This window comes from Miniopterus schreibersii (assembly GCF_964146895.1).
Source record: "Miniopterus schreibersii genome assembly, chromosome: 1".
Taxonomy (NCBI): domain Eukaryota; kingdom Metazoa; phylum Chordata; class Mammalia; order Chiroptera; family Miniopteridae; genus Miniopterus; species Miniopterus schreibersii.
The window spans coordinates 164,657,096-164,673,010 of record NC_138101.1 but is presented as its reverse complement, the minus strand read 5'-3'; the positions used below and the strand labels follow the sequence as shown (position 1 = coordinate 164,673,010).

General features: G+C 38.0%; 1 protein-coding gene across 2 annotated transcripts in view; it reads right to left on the bottom strand.

Moving 5' to 3' along the window:
• Nucleotides 1-15,915, bottom strand: part of KIF23 (kinesin family member 23) — a 30,338-nt gene that overhangs the window by 7,720 nt on the left and 6,703 nt on the right. For both annotated transcript variants that reach the window (XM_081120864.1, XM_081120865.1), the window contains exons 4-17: nucleotides 15,495-15,600; nucleotides 15,131-15,267; nucleotides 14,817-14,926; nucleotides 14,212-14,382; nucleotides 12,100-12,212; nucleotides 11,638-11,759; nucleotides 8,315-8,417; nucleotides 3,787-3,866; nucleotides 3,582-3,701; nucleotides 3,217-3,343; nucleotides 2,752-2,910; nucleotides 1,989-2,146; nucleotides 421-594; nucleotides 1-143 (exon numbers count right to left, since the gene is read on the bottom strand). The exon at nucleotides 1-143 is cut by the window's left edge and continues 37 nt beyond it. In XM_081120864.1, the coding sequence (XP_080976990.1) occupies nucleotides 1-143; nucleotides 421-594; nucleotides 1,989-2,146; nucleotides 2,752-2,910; nucleotides 3,217-3,343; nucleotides 3,582-3,701; nucleotides 3,787-3,866; nucleotides 8,315-8,417; nucleotides 11,638-11,759; nucleotides 12,100-12,212; nucleotides 14,212-14,382; nucleotides 14,817-14,926; nucleotides 15,131-15,267; nucleotides 15,495-15,600 (1,823 nt within the window). The remainder of the gene's footprint in view (nucleotides 144-420; nucleotides 595-1,988; nucleotides 2,147-2,751; nucleotides 2,911-3,216; nucleotides 3,344-3,581; nucleotides 3,702-3,786; nucleotides 3,867-8,314; nucleotides 8,418-11,637; nucleotides 11,760-12,099; nucleotides 12,213-14,211; nucleotides 14,383-14,816; nucleotides 14,927-15,130; nucleotides 15,268-15,494; nucleotides 15,601-15,915) is intronic.

Sequence of the window (15,915 nt, the reverse complement as noted above, 5' to 3'; positions counted from 1 at the left end):
TTTTCTCGATCCCGCTCCCGAGAGGGTCTCTCTGGCTTTTCAGTTTTGGGTTCAGTAACAATAGCTTTCAGTTGTTTCAGTTTTTCATCTTTCACCCAGAGTTTGTTTTGCATCTCCAGTTGTTTAGCTGCCACTCGACGCTCCTACAAATTATCAACGACAATATACATCCTAATAAATTACACCAAACAAATACACCAGATTACCAAAACACTATTCCAGAAAATTATAATTTTCCAATTCTTCCTGATAAGTATACTTCATAATGCTCACGAATTTCAAGGGCAGAGAAAGGAATGAACTGAATAGGCAACTACTGCCATCACCACCAAAACCCTAACCCAGGTACAGTCATTCAAAACACTACAATTTGAAATAAATCACCCCCTCTGCGATAAGCACTACAGGAATGACACTCACACATTCTTTTTCCCACTTCATTGTTGTTTCCGTCACCATGCCTTGCAACCTGGCTTCTAGTCTGCGTTTGTCAGAAAACTGTTGCTGAAGTTTCTGATTCTGGGTTTCAAGCTCCTGTTGTAGACTGCGCTTATCTTCTTCATAGATAGTGGTTGTTTTCTCTAAAATTTCAATCTGGAAGGTAGAGCATTATGTTCAAAAATTGGTATGGAAATATTTCATGTAGCTCTAAAACAATCTTTTATAATTTGTTTATGCAAGCATACTTGTGGAAAGAAAAACTATGGAGAAAGCATTTTCCTCTAAAATTTCATCTGATTTCCTACCTTCATTCCTAGAAATGAGCTTTTTAAACAGATTTCTTACCGAGACACTAAGTTATACATGACTTAATGTAAAAATTACTTTCCCCTAAAATTCAGGCCTAAATTTTTTTTTTCTTCTTTATTGGCCAAGTCATCCTAGCAGTCTGAGCTCCCAAACACTGTACTGCTGCTTGGTCTGGCTGTAAGTCTTCAGTCATTGGACATGTGCTAGTGGAGGTTGGTCAATGCTGGAGAAAGATATTGTTTTTTCTACACCCATCATTGCCTCAGGCCCCAGGTCTCTGGACAGCTGATTGTTGTGTTGGCAGTGAGAACGGTACCAGGTGTCATACTGGTGGACTCAGACCAGACCTTGGTTCAGCAACCTCAGTACTTGAGTTCTGGCTAAGAAAGAATTCAGAGCCAAGACTCAAACGGTAAGATAACGTTTATTTAGAAAGTCAGAGGTCTATAAAAGTGAGCGGTGGAAGAAATGGGCTCAGAAAAACAAGTTACAGAGGCAAAAGAAGGGGCCCTTGGAACTTAGGAAAGGGTAAAGGTAACACACCTGGGAGAAAAAAGAAAAGGAATGGGAAAGGAGTGGGCGTACTCCAGAGGGAGAGCACCAGGCCTAAAGTTTTATTTATTTATTATTATTTTTAATCCTCACCCAAGAATATGTTTTCATTGAATTTTAAAAAGAGATGGAGGGAGGGGAAGCCTCTGTATGCCCCAAGTGGGGATTGAACCCACAACCTAGGTATGTACCCTGACCAGAATCGAACCCGCCACCTTTTGGTGTACAGGACGATGCTCCAACCAACTGAGCCATCCAGCTAGAGCCTAAAATTTTATTTTTATTTTGGAATAGAGAACACTATTGGTTAAGACTAGCTTCTCTCTAGAATGAGTGTTCCCCTCTAAATGATCCTCTGTAAATGAGGGAACAAACATACGCTATCTAGTAATAAGTTAAAATACCAAGCTATAGTCAAAGCTGAACTCTAGAAAGCCCTGTAGAAAGCTCACTTGTTTGGGCCAGAGAACATTTTCTTTAACTGCTAACATATAACTCATAAAATTAAAGAGTTTAACATCCCTTTTACGCTTTTTACTCAGATTCCCTCTTTTTGGAGGGTAGGATGAAGGTTAGTAAGTAACAAAGTGATAAATCTCAGTAAGCAGCGTTTACAGGCCTGGAGAGCATAAGGGCTCCGTCAGAGAACAGCAGTAAGTAGCCATTACAATACTGGCAAAACCAACCTTATATTCTAACGTTTTGGTTTTTTTCTCCAGTCGTTCTATTTCCAATTTTTGTCCTGAGATCACCTTTTCTTTTTCATTTAGTTTTCCTTGAATGGAGTTTTCTTTATTTAAAAGACCCTTGTCGAATTCTTGCAACATAGCTTTAAAAGTAAAAGCTGAAACAAAAGCATGCAGGTTCTGTTTACTTCAATTCCAAACTAACCAATGCAATCAACTTTTACTAGGCAATACTATAAAGTATTTCGTTTTGCACTATGACATCCCCTTTCCAATCCTTACGGGGTAAGTAACTGGCTTTAGAACAACAAATGCAAAACCAGAAATAACAGTAGATTCATTTTAGGAACAGTCAGATCCAAATTGAATCCCTAGTATACCGCTTACTAGATATGTGACTTGGGCAAGTTATTTTTCTGAGCACATTTCCTCATTTCAAAATGGGAATTTAAATACCACTTCTCTCATACCTTTTCTTGTGAAGATTAAAATGAATTGATGACGATGCTAAACATAGTAGACATATTTACTGAGCACTAACTATGTGCCAGGCAGTTCACTCTTCCACATGATTTCATACATTATCTCACAGCACCCTCTGAAGTAGGAACAATTACAATCCCCATTTTGCGGACAGGGGAACTAAGAAACAGAGGATTAAATAATTTGCCCAAAAGTATGTTAAAGATCCACCCCACCACAGAATTCAGATTCACTGCAAATTTCTGGAGTTAAAATGATTGCAAATGGTTTTTAGCCTTACATTGTTTGTTAAACTCCTCAATCATCATTTGTCGGAGCTGGTGGCGTTTCTCTAATGCTTCAATAAGCCTGGGGAGAGTCTGCTCATCATTGATATCCAAAATTTCGCAGGGTGGCAAAGGTGGAAAACTCTGTAAAACCACTTCTGTAACCAGCAGTTCTGTATTGAATTACAAAAATTATAAAAAGTTACACAGGAGAGAAGGAACTTATTTAAATGAGTGATTAGAGCCACAGTCCAATTAACTATATTTTCTTGAGTTGTCATAATCATAATTTTAGCTGTAAAAAAAAAAAGTTATCTCATGTAACAAAAGAAATCTGTTACACATCGGTTCAGATTTCTTTTTGCACTTGGTTAAGGGAAGGGAGAAGGGAAGTAGAAAGTTCTCTTATGTGAAATAGATTAAAAAGAGGGAGACAAAGAGACTAATCAGTGGGCAAGTGATCTGATTCCAAATCATACCATCTCCAACTGGACCTGCCCGAACGTGGTTCCTGTATCGCCGTCCAGGTGTTAAACCACATATTGCCTTGTCTACTGGTCTTGCTACTTCAACTTCTTGGGTCATTTCTGCAAATCTCATGACTTGCTAAGACACAAAACAAATGGAGGTTTTTGTGCGTGTGTGTGCATTTTTTAAAAACAAATAAACATATAACAAGTCCTTCCTCAGAAATTACTATGAAACATTATTCAACTGGCCTTCAGCTCATTTCAGTAACTGATGGTTCTGCATCAATTTTTAAAATGTTCAAATGTCATTCTTCACACCCAGATAGCTGTTTTCTTACAGAAATTCTGAGACTGTGTAGGATAATTAAAATTACCAAGCTTTCTTCATAATCTTCAGCCTTTGGATTCACACACACGATCATGCGTACTTTTCCTTCCCCGTCAAAGTAGTTCTTGAACAGATGGGTTAACTTTGAATCTCGATATGGAACCATCTATAAATACATTCAAATCCAAATAAAGACGTAAGGTGAAAAAGGCCCACGAGTAAAACTATACACATGAAAGGCTGTTGCTCACCTTGTTAGTTCCACACATCTGGTTCTCTCTCAGGACTTCCATGCATGTTCTTAGTGTCATTAGTGACTGGTTAATATTACCTAACAGAAAAATATACACAGAAGACATCTGAAAACAAGGGTAGGTAGAGTGTAGTCTGTTTCCCTATAAAATCCCTACTGCATAAAACTATTAGATGGAAATAACAGATTTTAGTGGCTCAATTTAAGGAGCTGTCCACGCATGGTCTGGCAGTATTTCCAGAGTATTTCAATAGCAGTGTTTCAGGAGAGGTTAAATACCATCCTTCAGGGATTCTATCAAAAGGACTCTCCAGTGAATGCAACATTACACTTCATGACCCATTAAGTTTCTTCCAAATCTTAAATTCTGTGAAAGTATATTAGATGAAGGTGTTTAATATCTTCACATAAAATATTATCTCTAAAGCATGGCCATTTCAGGCTACAGCTGGCTCCATCAACACTGAAATCTCTCCTGCACCCAGACGGGCTCCTGTTTCTAAAAGTCAAGTGTCTTAGGATCCAGCTAACTCTTACCCCTCTACATCTAAAGTAACAGGTATTTCTTAGGTGGCATACTTGTTACTTTTGACCACTTGTATTTGGATTTCTGAACCAAGACAAGTCTGACAGATTAATCAAGCCTCCAATAGCACAGGAGTTCTCACCTACATAGACCCCAAGAGTAATTAAGAATTTGTTCATTTTGGAACTCTAAGGTTGACTAACTCAACCATGCTTTCATCCTTAGCCACCTCTCAAAACACATGGCTCATCTGTACCCCCATAAAATTCCATGATCCAAGATTTATCTTCCTTGACCACAACTCCCAGTATCCTTTGTTCTTCCACTGTGCTCTTAGGAACCCATATTCGTTAACAGATTTCCCTAAATCCTCGACCTCTCACAGAATGATCCATTCATCTCTTTCCCTAATGGTCAGGTGTCCATATTGTCCATGCACACACTTCAGGGAGTCTGCATACTTGGGTGGGAAATAAATTACATCTTTGTTTTTATAGCACTTACAGTTTATTGCTAATCTCAAGGTATTTATATGTTCATTACTACTTTGAAATTATGTAGTTATTAGACCAGCTGGTGGGTTTTTTTTTTAAGGCATTAATAATGCGGCACATAACCCTACCCAGTTTGGCTCAGTGGTTAGAGCATCAGCCCAATTCCAGGCAGGCACCCGCCTTGGTTGCAGGCTCGATCCCTGGCCCCAGTAGGGAGGCAACCAATTGATGTCTCTCTTACATGGATGTCCCCCCCTTCCACTATCTCTGAAAAGCAATGGAAAAAATATCCTTGGGTGAGGATTAAAAAACAAAACCCCTAATAATGCAGCACATAAATTACTGTATGACAAATGTTTTAAGAATACTTTAGCCCGGCCGGGCGTGGCTCGGCGGTTGAGCATTGACCTAGGATCAGGAGATCAGGGTTCGATTCCCGGTCGGGGCACATGCCCAGGTTGTGGGCTAGGCAGCCGATCAATGACTCTCTCATCATTGATGTTTCTATCTCTCTCTCTCTCCCGCTCCTTTCCCCTCTCTGAAATCAATAAAGATATGTTTAAAAAACAAAAACAAAAAACAACTTTAAAAAATGTATTTCAATCTAATTGGTTTCCTTTATAATCCTATGTATTTCATGTCATATATTCAGAAATATTATTCTGGGAAGTGTCCACAGCTTCCCTGTACCCATGGCATAACGCGCTGTAACCTTACCTTTATTTTCCCATAAGGGTAGTGTTTCCCCCGCAGCCCTGGAGTCTTTTTGAGTAAAAGTTGCTTGTTTTTTAAAGTCTAACATTTTATAAGGATGGTGAATAGAGGAGGCCAGCAACATTTTCCTAATTCCTCGCTGCTGCCTTCAAATGTTCCTCCTACATGCCAGCTCCTGGGTCACTTCGGTATTTATGAGAATCACTCTTAGATGCTGTCAGAGGACACCGATCTCAACTCCAATAAACCTTTATCTCCTTACCAATGCAGTCAAACAACCATGCCCAAACCCTGAACTATTTCACTCAGAACTGCACCACCTCTGGAAACCTGAGGCTGTCATATGCCCCAATCACAATCTTCTTTTCTTATAGTTCTTATTCCCTAACTTTGTTCCGCATCCATATTAACAATGATAGTCCATTCTGTTTCTTCCCCTAAGCATCAGAACCCTCAGCTTTCAAAAAACAAAACAACAACAACCACCCCTCAGGTTTCTACTTTCTTCCCAATCCAACTACATCTTTTTCCCCATCAAAGTTAATCCTTCCTCTTGTGATCTGGACTCCAGATTCCTGATCTTCTTATACAGTAGCCCCCCCTTATCCACAAGAGATATATTCCAAGACCCCCAGTGGACACCTGATACCATGGATAGTACCAAACCCTATATATACTATGTTTTTTCCTACACATACATACCTATGATAAAGTTTAATTTATAAATTAGGCATAGTAGGAGATTAACAACTACTACTAATAAAAATATACTATAATAAAGGTTATGTGAATGTGGCATTGTTAAGTAAAGTAAGAGTTTCTTGAACACAAGCACTGTGATACCAGGACAATTGATCTTATAACTGAGGTGGACAGCGTATATACTGTGGATAGGTACCAGGTGGGACAGTGCATAATGCTACTCAGAACGGTGCAAAATTAAAAGTTATAAATTATTTCTAGAATTTTCCATTTAATATTTTAGGACTGTAGTTGACCATGGGTAACTGAAACCATGGAAAACAAAACCACAGATATGGTGGGGACTACTGTATACACATATATATATAATGTGTGTATTTTTTTTAGTATTTCATAATCCCTTAAGTCATCTTCTCTCCATAGGCTCTTTAAATTAATCATCAAGGGCTTGTTGTTCAAAGCTCTGTCCTCCTATCTGTTCCCCATAAATAGTCTTATCTCCCCCATTGCTTCCATCATTTCTCTATTAGCAAAACCTAAACCTATAAATCTCAAGTCAAATCTCTCTCCTTCCAAATCCATGAACCTCTGCATCCAATTACTAGGTGCTTCCCTTGAAAAATTTGGACATAACCCAAACAAAATTCATGAACTGCCCATACCTGCACCTCAAACTGCTTCTCCTCAACCAAGGTCTTCCTCTTCTTTACTCTCCACCTGCAGGTGGACCTACTTCCTAACTAGCTCTCGGTTTTGACTTTTGCCTCCAGGTCACATGATTGCTCATCTGAATTACAGTAAAAGGCTCCCAACTGCTTTTCATCTCTAGACTTGCCTCTTGTAAATTAATTCTCTTTACTGGGAAAATGATCTTTTTAAAAGACTAATCCTTCATTGACTTTATGGGGAGGCTGCATAATGGTAGAAAGACACAAGTTTTGAGAGTCCAACCAACCTGGGTTTGAACCCAGGCTCTAACCTTGGGAAAATCACTTCTTCCAACCTCCTCAACTGAAAAATGGCTATGATACATCTTGAAAAGTCAGAATCAAGAAAGCAAGCCCATGCACAGTAGGTACTATGAAACACAATAGTCCCTTAATTGTAGCCACCATTATTCCCTCAGGATAAATTCAGATTTTTAATATGACAGACAAGGGGTCTTCATGACCTTGTCCTGCTCTGCTACCTCTTTGTCATGGTTTATATCCCACACCCTCCACTTCAGCTGCCTTGACCCAGCATGTTCTCTCAGGACTGGTCTGTTTACAAGTGGCTGCCCCCTCTGTCAGGGATGATGCCTTTAATCCTATCCTTCCTCAGAGAGCTCACTCTTCATCTTAAGTGTCAACTCCATGAAGTCTTCCTCCAATCCCCCTCCCCCACCTCAGATTGGATGATGCAGCTCTACTCTGTACTCCCACAGTAACTTGTGTTCACTTCCATTATATTCTACCTATATTCTATCTCTTGTACTAGGCTGGGCTCTCCAGGGCAGGGCTCGATCCTTTATATCTGTATTAATTCCTGGCACACAGTAGGTATTCCATAAATATTATTAACATAAAACATAACTTGAATGGTTACACAAAATGAAAGATTTAAAAAAAAAAAAAAAAAAAGACTCACAGATTTCCTTTTTTTTTTTTTAAGGTCAAATGACAATTTTAATGGACTTTTTTTGTTTGTTTTTAGATTTCCTTTCAATTGGCTTTGTGTTCCAAGGTTTTTCCCACCTTCAGAAGCCAATTTTTACCAATATGAATGCTGAAGTAACTGTTAAATAACTTCATTTTAAGGACCCAGTACTGACCATACCATCAACAGGTATAACAGACACTTTCAATATGAATATAACTTGTATTTATTTTAGTCACTTTTTCATGCTCTTATTAAAGAAATCAGTGAATTATAATAGATTGATACCAAACCAGCACAACTAAAGAAACAACACTAACCACTAAAATTAGCCTCTAAATTATGAAATTGAAGACAATTATGCTTAAACCTCCTATCAATAAGCAGATGATAAACTGGCATTGCAAATTTTTACAAGTTCTAGCAATAGATAAGTACTATGCTTTACTCACCAGCTTCACGTAATCTGTTCCCTTCTGCTTTTGTCCGGTTAGTTCTTTCACTTCCAGCAAGATCCACCAAGGACAACTGGCTTATAGTGATTTGTTCTTTTTCCTAGAGGGAAGATCATAATGCCAATAACATGATATGAACTATAAGTGGGTTTACAATGTTCTTTAAACATATTCAAATTAACAAGTTATTGTATTATGAATATAATATTTGCACAATACAAAAGGTACTAGAGTAGGGACAAGGGATACAAGTTTGGATGGGGAAGTCTGCTAATATGATAAATATACTCATGACATTAATGATTACTTTCCCATTGTATGATATTCTACATTATGCTGTAAGCGCCATGAGTGCAGGGACTCTGCCTTTTAATGACTTTATCTCCAGCACCTTGCACAGTGCCTAGCACTCAGCAGGAGCTCAATATATATGCTAAATAGTTTAGAATAGGACTATCTTAAAATTTTCTATAATCAGATATTTAATAATTTCATAATCTAACAATTTCATAATATGCCAGTAATTTTTATAAGAAATGAAAGTCAAGAGGTACATAACTGATATTATGTTAGATGTGATTCAAAGGAAATCAAGTGTATATGGAAGCTTGATTTATAAGCATTTCCTAGCTAACATTTATCAAGTGTTGACTAAAAGCCAAACACGGGACTAAGAATTTTACCTGGACTACCTCCTTTAATCCACCCAACAATATGAGGAGTTTATTACAGTTAGGTCAGTTAGCCAGTAAATTAATAGGAATCAGAATTTGAATCCTAGTGGTCTTCAGTACCATGCTGTACCATCTCCTCCTGCCATCTGGAAACCTTTGTGATACCACAATTTCATAATGCAGTTTGAATAGAATTATACTTTAATAGCTTAAAGTTATTAAATAACTTATATTTGGGCTCAAATACAGTTACCAGTTGATATAAGCCTTGTAATGTGACAGGTCCAGCAATAAACTGCGATCAACAGATGAGGGACCCTCCTGGCCTAACAGCCAAGAGAAGAACAACTTAGAATTGGCCATCTCCTGAACTAACCCTAACCTGGAAAGTTAATCGCTGACATTTTAAAACCATTAACTGAATTTCCATATACAAAATGAGTCTTCAGAAATAAAACAATGAATCACACATTCTTATTTTATCTCCTCTATTTAATGAGATTTATAAAGATTCGTAAACCTTTTTCACAGCAAAAGTCCAGGTTCTAAGATTTAATAGCCAGTTTCCCAAAAGTACACATCAAATGGAATAATTAAAGCCATCACCTGCCCATATCTATATCTACTATATATCTATATCTATATTTTTTAAAATTTTAGAAAAATCTATCTTTATTGATTTCAGAGAGAGGACAGGAGAGGGAGAGACAGAGAGAGGAACATCAATGATGAGACACTGACTGGCTGCCTCCTGCATGCATGCTCCTGACTGGGAATTGAGCCCACAACCCAGGCATGTGCCCTGACCAGGAATCGAACCTCAATCTCCTGGATCATAGGTCAATGCTCAACCGCTGAGCCATACTGGACGGGCACCTACACATATTATTAATTCTAGAGGAGTGATTTTCAACCTTTTTCACCTCATGGCATACATAAACTAATTACTAAAATTTTGCAGCACACCAAAAAATACACTTTTTGTCTATCTGACAAAAAATATATATATATTAAAAAAAAAGTTTTTATTGATTTCAGAAAGAGGAAAGGAGAGGGAGAGAAACATCGATGAGACAGACTCACTGATTGGGTGCTTCCTGCACGTTCCCTACTGGGGATCGAGCCTGCAACCCAGGCATGTGCCATGACCAGGAATTGAACCATGATCCTGGTTCATAGGGCAACACTCAACCACTGAGCCACACTGCCAGGCAAAAGGCACAATTTTGATTGTTCCACATCGGATGGCTGTTGTTGTGTTGGCTGTTATTATTCTTTTTTTGACAATCTAAGGAAAAAGAGGTAGGTGTGTCTGACTAAATAGTCAGGTGTTGCATATTTTAAAAATTCTTGCAGGGAGGACTAACTAATATAAAACAATCAAAGGCCACCTTGATGGCGCAACACTAATTTTTATGACACAAATTTATAAACAGATTTTTGTAAATAACTAGGTTTTAAATGTGTATTTAACTTGATGTTTTTTTACCAGCATAAATTAAGATGATCATTTAATAGTCATTAAAAACAGTTGCCAGGGATGATCTACATGGATGGAAAAACCTCAAAAATGGTTGTTAAGTTGGAAGTATTGTTTTTAATATGTAAGTGATATTCAGAATGCTCACAATAAAAAATGCCTCAACTTTAAAAAAAAAAAGTATTGATTTTTAGAGAAAGAGATGGATGGAGGAAGAGGGAGGGAGGGAGGAAGGACGGAGGGGGAGGGAGGGAGAGAGAGAGAGAGAGAGAAACATCAATTTTCTGTTCCACATATTTATATGTTCATTGGTTGATTCTTGTATGTGCTCTGACCCACAACCTTGGTATACAGGGACCATGCTCTAACCAGCTGAGCTACCTGGCAAGGGCTCAACTTTTTTAAGTATAAGAAACCACCTTAAGTGGCACCTAGATTTCTAATGAAGAATGATGATACAGTTTGGATTAAGTACCTTGGGTAGGTTTTACATAGTGTTTTGTACTAGATCTGCTAAAGCATCTGTCCAGCTTGGTATCCTATGAGAGTTTATTTTCTGGGTAGACATTCTTATAGAGCATTGTCCTTAAAATCAGACTGTCTCTTCTATATTGAAAGCATTTTTATGTTTTCTAATTTTAAAATTAATATTTTCTTTTTGTTAATTCTCACCCGAGGACATTCTTTCCACTGACTTTTTAGAGAGTGAAAGGAAGAGTGAGAAATATCGATGTGAGGGAGACACATAGATTGGTTACCTCCTGCACACACCCTGATCAGGGCCGGGGATCGAGCCTGCAACCGAGGTATATGTCCTTGGCCGGAATCAAACCTGTGACCCCTCAGTCCGCAGGCCAACATTCAACCGCTGAGCCAAACCGGCTAGGGCAAAGTAGTATTTTCTTACAGATATTGTGCAATAAAGCTGAAGTAGGATGCTTTAACAGCTGATAAAATTTTACATTTGTAAAATTAATATATTGTACTGGTACAAAATAGTTTTAAATTATATTTTAATAAGCTAAAAATTTTTTCTGTGGCACACCAGTTGAAAAACCTTTGTTCTAAAGCAATCTTTATTGCAACCAAACCTCCCTAATTTAATTCTAATTCCAAAAATTAAGGATTCAGTTAGAAAAAGAAAAATTTCATACACTACAACTTACATGTAAGACATTGTCTCCATCTGCATCCAGTGGAGCTTGAACTAATTTAATGTTGAACACACTATGGGAACGGCTGGACTCACGATTCAAATGTGTGTTAGCAATACGTCTCTTTTTCTGGCCTATAATGACAGAAAAAAAAAAATCATTGCTCAAACCTGAACTCAGCCATTTCATTATACATGCTTTCTTTTTTCCCCCTCTTGATTTTAGAGAGAGCGAGCAAGGGAGAAGGAGAGAAACATTGATAGGCTGCCTCCTGCACACCCCCTACCGGGGATCGAACCAGCAACCTGGATAAGGGCCCTGACTGGGAATTGAACCAGCGGCCTTTTGGTGCACAGGATGATGCTCAACCAACTGAGCCACACAGGCCGGGGCTATACATGCTTTCTACTAAACTAAAAGTACAGTTGGTCAAATACATTTATCATTTTATAGTTTCTTAACTTTAATTCTAACCTTTCCAGAAAACTTCAAAAGCCTCTTCAGTAGATTTCACTTCTACTTCTGTACATCCTGCCACATACATATTATGATTCTTATCTTCACGAAGCAGTTTAGATTGCAGAAGTCTATGGGAAAGAAAAAATATATAAGCTTCCTAAATTATGAGTTATTAATAAATTGAGTTATCTCAATTTAAGACTAGGACTAAAATGCCAAGCACATGACATCCATTGTTATAATGGAAATAAGACTAAGCAAGAACCCAGACAAATATTAAACAAATAACTTAAGGATATATAGTCAAGATTAATTATAAGAACCTATTTTGTTTTAAAAGTTTTACTCTAATTTGTTGTAACAAAGCACATGAAACAAAAGTTAAGCATCAAAATCTAGCATTTCCTAAATTTATAAGAACAAAAGATAGAGCTGGTTCTGACCTCAGGGTCAGTAAAAAAGTTCAGAGAGAGTTTGCTATATACCAGGAGTGGCAATCCTTCCAAGGTGGCTGGTAAGTTTGAGTCTGTACGGTAAGATAAGGATGGGAAAGGGCGCTGCCTGTTTAATGTTCGTCTTGTGAATGGTGGGACCATCACCCACTAAATGGCAGATTTTTCAGGAAGCAAGGAGGGGCTCATAGGTAGCAGACAGCCTAGTGCCAATGAAAAACCACCTACATGCAAACATGCCACAGATGCCAAACTAGTATATCAGCACCCTTCTCCTTAAGAAAAGAGTCAACACAATCACATACACAAAGTGTGTGTTCCTCATGGGCATGCTGCAACTGTTCCACCTACCAAAGGAATAAGGTATAAGTTACAAGTTACTGTTTCTACAGCAGCCATCTCACAGTAACATGATCAGTCCACAGTATGTGACAGTCACAGTGAGTTGTATCTTAAAAATCCTCCATTGTAATATTTCTTCATTGTATTAAAAAAACACTAAACATTAATCAGTTCAGAAAAGCAGTTATACACCACCCTAACAAATTAAATCTGAACTCAGTGCCAAATAAGCACCTTGTGAGTTCATTCAAGGAGTTACCAGAAAGGTTACAAAGCATACAAGTTATATTTGTCAGTTCTTTTGTGTAACTAAATAAAACCAAGATAATATGCTCCTTTGAAAATAATCTAATTTAGGACAAACAAAAACTTGGCACATGTGCAGGCATGAAACTGATTGGTAGCAATGAATGACATCACAAAAGTTTAGGGAAATGGGTAGGCAGAACTGACACTTTGAAACAAATGGGAAAGTAATTAGTCTATACAGTTTAATGTAAATAAAAGTGGACATATTGACACCTGTTCTCAGTCTAATGGTTTTCTAAATCCCCTCTTTCTCCAATAATGTCTGATTAGACATACACACAAAAGTTAAATTTATGACACAGGTCTTCATACCATTTATGTCCTCAGAGGCCCCAATGAAGAGGGCACTAAAGATAAGCATTTAGCTTAAGAACAAAACCATCAACTCAGGAACAAGACATTAATATTAGACACAGGATTCCAGAGTTAGCTCTTGTGCAAATGCAGATTTATTGTTCGTGATGCCAGGTTGTAATTGGTCTTCATTCTCCATAGGGCAAGACTCAAGGATAGGGAGTAGTCTCTTAACTCTGGTAGAATGACAATACAGACGTCACTTCATATTAATCACTGAGGGAAGGTCTGTATTAGTTGCACAGACAACAGCTTTAGGCTCCATTCTGTAGAGATCACCAAGACAGATGGTGAAAATGGCTACAAACTCCCAACACTAAGTGTCAGGTTTTTGAAAGGTAGCCTCAAGGCACATCAATAGGGACACTTCTTTATCCAATTAAGGTCCTTCTTAAAATACAGCTCAGGGCCAAGAGTTTTCAAAAATAATGTCAGGTGTCCTCCTTAGATACTTAACCCACTGGGTCCCTAATACACCTGCATATCTGGTTAATAATAAAACAACTCATTGAGCACCAATTGCATGATACACAAGTTACATTTAATTTGGAAAACAAAAATAAACCTTATCCCTACTTATAGCTGAGGAAACTAAGGCTCACTAGGTGAAGTGACTTCCCCAAGATTAAACACCTAAGGGGGGGCGGGGGGGTGTCTCTTCACTACTTACTTAGGCTTTATGGGATCAAACGGCACCTCTTCCAGTAGATCATATATGTAATTATTATATATTTCAATATAAGAGACAAATACGCCGTAGACACTATCTTCATCAACCTCTTCTGCTTTGCAAAACTCTTGTACATTTATCATATCTGCAAACTCTGGATCTACTTGTCGTCTGAAAAAGGCGAAGAAAAAAGCCAATAAGACTGATCTTCTACATTGTGAATTAATATCAAAAGTAAATGATTCCAAGAGGAAACTAAAAGATATAGCACAAATGACCTGCCTTACAAGCAGAAATGCACAGAGAACTTTGTTCACTCAGTCACCCAACAATACTCCCATGTCCTCCCAGATACACAGCACAGGCTTTTATACCCTCTCATCCAAAGTGGCACCTTCTCTAAGTAGTGACTCAAAGGCAGTGTGCTCATAAACAAAAAAAAATCTGAGCAAATAGTTACTTAAGAACATTCTTCATCTTTGATCTCACTAATGTCAACTATCAGAGCATCTTCTCCACTTCATGTTCACCATTCCCTATGCCTTAGAAAACCATCAGATAGGGTTCCCTTTAGGCCAGTGTTGTATACAAATGCAATTACTTACTTGCTAGAAGGGGTCTTTGGATTGGGTATAGCCTCTCTTTTCTGCCGTTCTAATAAGGCATCAACTTCACACTGTATGTCCATGCTATTCCTATCATTAGATTTAAAAACCTGAAGTGGGGATAAAAATCAGACCGTGATTTTGAGAATTTGGCTTAAACTGTAAGAAACATATTTGAGAACTGAGAAACATTTATTTAAACATTTAAGGTTTCTAAACGTATCCAGTAAGTTTTCCCATAATACTACTGTATTCACAGGTATCTTCGTCCCTATGTCAGGTGAAATAGTTACAACATAAAAAATTATACTTACATATCTTTTAGCTTGAAATGACCCTATACTGTTAAAGATCATGTCCAAACAGCGAGGAAGCAGCCCTCCTTCCCCTGGAGAACCAGTCATGGTGTGAGTTTTCCCACTTCCCGTCACACCATATGTAAAAAGGAGACCTACAACAGAGCAGTCACACTGGGTTATATCTTAAAAGTCCTCCACTTCTAGTATTTATTCATTGTATTAAAAAACACAAAAAACAAAAAAATTAATCAGCTCAAAACAGGTTTACCACCACCCTAGCAAATCTGAATTCAAGGCTAAACATAAACCCAATATATCAAAAAAGTTTTTATCAGAGGGGGAGAAAAAGGAAAACCCAACAAAACTCCAAGAATCATACCATTTTTGCCATGAATGAGGTCATCTACCAAGGGATTAGCCACAACATCAAAGAGCTCCTTCTGGGTGGTATGAGTGCCAAATACTTGTTTAAATGAGTACTGAATCTGTGGAAAAGGAAAAAATAAAAGGGCATAAGTGAATTCCACTGTATCTGAACTAGAAACACATGTTTAAAGTTATTCAGATGTTTCTTTATGAACATTTAAGATCTAGATGTACAAAGAAAAAGTATGAATGGTCTTTACACTTGGAATCCTTAAAAAAGTCATGCCCTGGCCGGTGTGGCTCAATTGGCTGGGTGGTGTCCTGTGTACCATAAGGTTGCCAGTTCGATTCCTGATCAGGGCATGTGCTTGGGTTTTGGGCTCGATCCCTGGTGGGGGCAAGCAGGAGGCAGCGGATCGGTTTCATTCTCACAT